The 7,574-nt window shown below is 42.8% G+C and overlaps 1 protein-coding gene and 1 long non-coding RNA gene across 2 annotated transcripts; one reads left to right on the top strand and one right to left on the bottom strand.

The window, feature by feature from the left end:
- Positions 1–738: 738 nt before the first annotated feature.
- On the bottom strand, positions 739–5,544 carry LOC309332021 (lysozyme C, milk isozyme-like; the record flags this gene model as incomplete). The annotated part of the gene is made up of 4 exons (XM_081844675.1): positions 739–1,029; positions 1,844–1,922; positions 4,719–4,874; positions 5,406–5,544. 4 exons carry the CDS (start codon positions 5,542–5,544, stop codon positions 918–920), a joined length of 486 nt encoding a protein of 161 aa, XP_081700801.1. The 3' UTR covers positions 739–917.
- On the top strand, positions 1,919–4,688 carry LOC309332033. The gene is made up of 2 exons (XR_014152048.1): positions 1,919–2,063; positions 4,079–4,688. It is a non-coding gene; the product is annotated as an uncharacterized lncRNA (long non-coding RNA).
- Positions 5,545–7,574: the final 2,030 nt, after the last annotated feature.

Raw genomic sequence — 7,574 nt, forward strand, 5'->3', positions numbered from 1 at the left:
AAAATGAGAGGCACAAATACAAGATGGGTGACACCTGGCTTGAGAGCAGTACATGTGAAAAGGATCTAGGAGTCTTGGTTGACCACAAACTTGACATGAGCCAACAGTGTGATGCGGCAGCTAAAAAAGCCAATGCAATTCTGGGCTGCATCAATAGGAATATAGCATCTGGATCAAGGGAAGTAATAGTGCCACTGTATTCTGCTCTGGTCAGACCTCACCTGGAGTACTGTGTCCAGTTCTGGGCACCACAGTTCAAGAAGGACACTGAGAAACTGGAACGTGTTCAGGGGAGGGCAACTAAAATGGTCAAAGGCCTGGAAACGATGCCTTATGAGGAACGGCTAAGGGAGCTGGGCATGTTTAGCCTGGAGAAGAGGAGGTTAAGGGGTGATATGATAGCCATGTTCAAATATATAAAAGGATGTCACATAGAGGAGGGAGAAAGGTTGTTTTCTGCTGCTCCAGAGAAGCGGACACGGAGTAATGGTTCCAAACTACAAGAAAGAAGATTCCACCTAAACATTAGGAAGAACTTCCTGACAGTAAGAGCTGTTTGACAGTGGAATTTGCTGCCAAGGAGTGTGGTGGAGTCTCCTTCTTTGGAGGTCTTTAAGCAGAGGCTTGAGTGTCAGGAGTGCTCCGATGGTGTTTCCTGCTTGGCAGGGGGTTGGACTCGATGGCCCTTGTGGTCTCTTCCAACTTTATGATTCTATGATTCTATGATTCTATGAAGTGAACAGGTTTCATCCTTGTCTGACAAAAATTACAGATGAGGTTGGTGTTTGTTGGTTTCCCATTATGTTTCATGGGGGTGGGGTGGGGGATCCAAAGCTTTACAAAATGAGAAGAGATGAGGCTCTGAAGTAAAGCACATTGTCAGAGCAAACCTGAGACAATGCGACCCTCTATAGAAGTCAAGGCAGGTTCCAAAGCAAAAACTTTCTTCTTTGTGTAACTCCACCAAAAAGGCACTTGATATAATAACGATTTACCCGACCTTCATCACAGTATTTCTCATAGAGTGGCCTAATGGGTGGACGAAACACATTGGTTATTTGGCATTTGTCCAATGCTACAGAGTTATTAAAAGAAAATAGTTCTGCAAGACTGAATTTGGCAACAGGAAGACTGGCCACAAAGTGCTATAGCTGTGCACCCAAACAAGTCAAGGCCAATGGGGGGGGGGGAGATCCCGCCATTGCTCGATTCGGGTTGACAAAGCCTGGGATCACCATGGTGATCCAAAGCAATCTGGGGCTTTCATGGTGGCAGGACATCAGGCAAAAAGAAGGAGACACCACAATAAGAGGGACGTACCCAACCAGTTGTGTCTTTCTGGGAAAAGATAGTGGTGGAGTGGATGCCTTTGGATGCAGGGGGGCAGGCTTTCCCACCTGAACTCTCCTTCCCACCTAGTCTCTTCTTCCAACCTGATGCCCCCCCCCCTCAGCCCTGGACAGGATGACATCCTATACACTTAGCAGCCGGTTGCTGCTCCTTTGTGATATGCTGGTTGCTGTTCCTTTCTGTACAGGTTGCTGCTCCTTTGGGGAAGGCCAAGCAGGGAAGGCCCTCACAAATGATCAGCACCCTGAGTTCAGCTTGTTCTTATTCCTATCTCATGTGGCCTAAAGCAAAATCAAATGACAACAAAGTGGCCTAAAGCAAAATCAAATGACACTTAAATGCTATTTAATATGCAATGTGCTGGTCTGAATGTACCCCTTTTTCACCACCTAATAGAGTTTCTACTGAAGGTTCTGATTAAGTAATATTTTTCAGCCATCTTTTGTTTGTTTGTTTGTTTGTTTCTAGAAAAAAAGGAGCTGATGCTACTCACCAAGCAGTCATGTCCTTTGTACTGTTGACAATTGTCTTAACACACAGAGCATCATCTGTGATATTATCATCTAGGAAGTCTGTTTGGAGGTTAATGAAAATGAGTTAATGAAGAATCCATCCAAGACAAAGCCCAACTAAAACCCCAAATACAGTGTTATGAGTTTGTGGGGGTGAGACTCTCCTAAATTCCTGGACCCAGCAAGGGTTGAAATATACCGGTAAGCCAGACTAGCTTCTTTGTTAGGAGACAAGACATTAAGAAAACAAAGGAAAGGTAATGGGCCATTAAGGAAGCCAAGGAGAGGGGGCTCTGTGCCAGATGTTAATTGGGTGGGGCCCCTCCTCCAGTTCACAGTTTGGAGACAAAGCCAGAGATTAGAGTTGAGTTGGCTGTGATGTGACTGGTGGAGGCGGGAGGTTGCAGGCTGGAAAAGGTGGAGTCAGAGCACAATGTGTTTTGATCCAAGGCTGTGCCTGTGGGAGAAGCAAGACCATCTTGTGATGCTGATGCTGTGAGCCCCTCCATCGTAGCCTCAGGTCGTAGTTGGTTAAAAAAAAAGGTAAAGGACCCCTAATGTTATGTACAGTAAACAGTTATGTATTATGTTTACTGTACATAAGGATTAGGATATTGTGTTGTGTTGTGTTGTGTTGTGTTGTGTTGTGTTGTATTAGGATATTCATGGGGTAAATATTTAATGCATAATTAAGCATATATGTTTTATATATAGGATAATGTATCTAATTTTTTTCATGGGGTAAATCAGTTAATGTACTATATACATTTAGCCCACAAAGGCGACTATGGGGCGCTGAGGGAGCTGGTGCTTCTGGGTCATGTGGCTAGCAGGACTAAACTGCTTCTGGAGCAATGGAACACCATGATGGAAGCCATGGAAACACCATTTACCTTCCCGCTGCAGCAGTACTTATTCATCTACTTGCACTGGTGTGCTTTCAAACTGCTAGGTTGGCAGAAGCCGGGACAAAGCAAGGGGAGCTGACCCTGTCATGCGGATTCAAATCGCTGACCTTCCAATCAGCAAGCCCAAGAGGCTCAGTGGTTTAAGATCACAGCGCCACCCGCATCCCTTATATGCATTTCTTGATGAGGAGCATGGAGATGGTGTGTGTTGCACATTAGATCAACCAATTAAAGCACACATGGGAGAAGAGGTTCTCATTACAGTTTTCCTTCTAGACTATATGCCAAGCAAAGATGAAAGTGGCCTGTTCCTCTTAGAAACTCACTAGTTAGACCAGCAAGCAGGAGTCCACTGACAAACACAGTCCCTCTCTGACAGACAGAGAGGATTCTGAAAGGGAGGGGGGAGAATTAGAGAGCAATAGAAATCTAGTGCCTTGACACAGTGAGAGCGAGAGGGAACACAGAGTGGAGAGAACAAGATGCAGCAGAAGAAGGGGGAGGACAAGAAAGCCCCCCAAGCAGGCCTTTGAATGTCTAGCAGAAAAGCATCAAACAGGGAAAAGGAGGGGGGAGGGGGGGAGAGTGTCATCTTTCCTCCGGAAGAGGGTAGATCTGGCAGCTGATGATTGAATGAAGCTCAGACTGTTGAACCCGATAATTACTAAATAAATCTAAATAATAAAACTGTTGGAGGTCGCGTCTTGTGTGGAAGAGACTACCAAACCTGACAGGAGAGTTCAAAACTTTCTCCACACAGGCACCACAATATAAAATCATTTCCAATTAGAGTTAAGATACCTTATTGTTTTATGTAATGTAGATTTTTTAAAAAGAGAGAATTACAAAATCAATAAATTGGGCTTAAAAAGGTAAAGGGACCCCTGACCATTAGGTCCAGTCATGACCGACTTTGGGGTTGCGGCGCTTATCTCGCTTTACTGGCTGAGGGAGCCGGCATACAGCTTCCGGGTCATGTGGCCAGCATGACTAAGCCACTTCTGGTGAACCAGAGCAGCGCACGGAAATGCCGTTTACCTTCCCACTGGAGCAGTACCTATTTATCTACTTGCACTTTTAATGTGCTTTCGAACTGCTAGGTTGGCAGGAGCAGGGACCGAGCAACAGGAGCTCACCCTGTCGCGGGGATTCCAACCACCGACCTTCTGATCGGCAAGTCCTAGGCTCTGTGGTTTAATCCACAGTGCCACCCGCGTCCCCAAATTGTGCTTATTCAGTGTTAATTAATGGCTTGGGACCATCTTGGAAGAATTATCACCTTTCCTATGAGTTTGCATGTACATTTAGATCTTTCTATGGAAGCTTGTTTATGTGCTTCCCCACAAGAGTTGGGTTGGTGGCCATACTGAGACTCTATATCTGCCTAGGGAAGCCCGCTTTTCCTCCTTCGTCACTTCATGAAGGCCTTTCTTTTCCAGCAAGTATCTGGCCTGTATAATTTATTTCTGTAATCTCCTAAAGTGGTTAGTCATTAACAATTATTATCTGCTGTACCTACATCTCTTTTTTAATGTGATTTTTAGTTAATGTTTTATTAACTGGTGGTTTTTAACATTGTAAGCCAAGCCATTTTAGGTATTGGAAGGCAGAATAGAAATAGTTTTAATAAATTAATAAACAAACAAATAAATTGGGAGAAAAAATCTTTAATGTAACCAGTCTTTAGCTAGTAAATAATCCAAACATTCTTTAACCAGAAATTTTGTCTGTGTGAGACTTGGTTTCTGAACAAGGGTTAATTTCCCCCAAGGACAGTTCCCTAAAGCAACATCTGTTAAATATATGAAATATAATGCAGCGAGGGAATGCAGTGCCTTTTCCTCGATGCTGAGATAGCACAACCAGAAAGAAAGAAAGAAAGAAAGAAAGAAAGAAAGAAAGAAAGAAAGAAAGAAAGCTCTTCTCTTGGATCTCAGAAGTCACTCACTGTCACAGAGTGTGTGGCATTTATTCTGAGAGGAGTGCCTCCCGTTATCACACCACTCAAGGCCACTTAGCTGGAATATTCCGTAGCGTGGGACACCATCTATATTCTCATAGTAGAATGTGTCGAGTTTGCTTGACTGATCAGCTGCACAGAGATCTAGTAGGAAAGCATAACATGACAATCAGGAACGTACAAGGATGTATTTTGTTTCCTAAAACAATTTCAGAAATATTAAAATAGAAAAATGTGGTTATTTGGCTTAGTCAAATTTCAGCCTCAGCCTTGATTTCAACACTTTGAAAATGCTGTCTTCAACAATTCTCAATTGTGATTTATTGATTCAAACTTCAGTTTTCCTTGTACACCATTGGCCAAACAGCAAGCAGTGCTTATAAACTAACAAATAACTTCTAACATTTTTGTGATGTCTCTAAAACATTTCAAATTTCTCAAATGACTCCTTTGAACCTTGCTAGTTTTATGGATTCTTAGTTTCCAAATTTCCCACATTCTTTGAAAACTTTCACCACTCTCAAGCATCAAAGAAACATTCTGAACAATGTCAGAATACATGGGAATACACCATTCAGGAAAAGAAAAGAAAATGAAGAAAAAACAACAATCAAATTGGACCAAATTAATTTATTACAATGGAAAGGTTTGATCACCCAAACAGGCAAAACTCACACTGTTCTGCAAAGATGCCTTTAAATGGATCCAGTCCCAAAGGCTTCAGTGCGTAGTAGAAGTCACAAATGCTGTATACTTTGGCCTCGTATGCTATTGCTATGAGTAGGCAGAATAAGGCAAAGGTGACAACCTTCATTGCTGCAGGTATGTGGAAAGGTCCAAGGAGTCCAAGGGCTTTTATAGTCTGTGGCTCTGCAAATAACATTTGTGTGTCATTGCAGAGGACTTATTGGTTGATGCCAGAGCTGTTGGCTGGCACTTCTGTGGGCAGCTCTAGATCTTACAACCATTGTAGGAAACATTGGCTTTTGGACACCCACAACACATATTCACTGGTGTTCTTTTGTGGATATTTGTATTTATATGGTCTATTTGCCAGTATATTTTATATTTGTGTGTGGGCATTTTTTAAAGAAAAAAGAAAAAACAATAGTAAAAGAAGAAATGGAGCTAAGCTGAGCTCTGGTCACCACACATGCCTTCCTCTAAAGAATCCTGACATCCTAGTTAGAAATGCTAGGAATTGTAGCTCTGTGAGTGGTAAACCACTGAAAAAGACACTGCAATAACTTAAGGGACACTGTAAGTCCGCTAGGTCCTCGTGTGGTTCCCTTGGTCAGAGAGGAGTAAAAACGGACACCAACCAGAGTAACCTGAAGTGAAGTGGCCAAGAAGCCTGACCTTTATTTGGTATAAAGCAAACTGCTATAGCAGGGTCCTACCTAATCCAACAGGGAGAAAGGCAAGACCCTGAACAAAAGAAGACATTGACTTTTAAAAGTTCCCCCCATATCCCAGAATACAGTTCAGACATGGTCATCAATACATCATTGCTGGTCCAGGGGTTGTAACCTGAGTTTCCTCCCTCCTCCTGACCTTCACCAGACACCCATTGATGACAGAAAACAAAGCTATTTACCCTCGAGCTAAGTAAATCACAGTCTCTTTGTGTCCTGGTCTGAATCCATTCCTGGTTCACCACATCACCTTTGTGATTGTGATGGGTGGCAGTTTGACACCTGGACTTGACACTCTCTCTAGGGCAAGGTTCACTGAGTACGTGACTGCATGCCTTGGGATCCATGGCTTCTAGAGTCATATTTCCCAATCCTTTTTCTGAGTGGAACAAAAGTGGAATGTAGAAGATCTGGTCGTCAGCTGATCTTTTGTGAATATATATTAGTTACCTTAGTCTGCAACCATCTGCAAAATGCCTTGACCTAGACAGGAAGTAATTAATAAAAATTGCTACAGTGAAGCCTTGCTGGCTTGGTAAGATTTTCTCCCTTGACAGAAAGGGTTGAATGGAAAGGAGTGCGATGTAAGGCTGCAGTACCAGTGATATGTACCCTAGGTGGTGCTGTTTGCTAACGTTGATTGGTCAAAGCTTGACAGATCATTTTGAATACAGTGTTTTGCACAAACAGTCTACCCACATTATTGAATCAGTGGCGCTTCTCCTGTGATCAATTGGTGGTACTGGCTGCCCTTATGTACGGGGACTTGGTTATTAGTCTTACCTTAGGATAATAGCAGGTAAGTGTACATAACAGGTAAGTGAGACAACTCATGGTTTTCTTGTGTGTAAAACCTGGATGGGATTACAGAGTGCTAATAGTTTTTCTTCTGCTTCCTCCCAACAGGTGTGATATTGCTGGAGGCACTAATTGTTTTTCCTGTTTGGAACAAGTCTGGGCACATCCTAGTGTTTTGCATAATCATTTATGCTTGAGCCCACATCCTTGCTGATAGGGTGTGTGAATAAAATGTGTGTTTTTTCCTTATCACCACCCCACTGTTATTTGTTATTTTGTCCTGCTTGTGTGACCCTTTTAACAGAAACAATATTAAGGAGGACAGGCATGGCTACAAACATGTTAGAATCTATGGGTTTGATTCCCTGCAATAAATTAGGACCTTGCAACTGTTCTTCCAATGGCATAACTGAACATTACCATACAAAAATTCCAAAAGGTCAACCCCCCTTTCCCTCCGTTTAGAACGCCACAGTTCCTAGGATGGCAGGGGTGAATTATGTGCTTTAAACGTATGGTGTGTCTAAGAGGCAATAAATTAGTGGCAATTGGAACACAAGCTGAGGAGATGCCATACAGAATCAGAATTCAAAATGATCTTAACAGATCAGAGACTTGGGCTCAAGCTGAC

This window comes from Podarcis erhardii, assembly GCF_964252035.2.
Source record: "Podarcis erhardii genome assembly, chromosome: 17".
In the NCBI taxonomy this organism is placed as follows: Eukaryota; Metazoa; Chordata; class Lepidosauria; order Squamata; family Lacertidae; genus Podarcis; species Podarcis erhardii.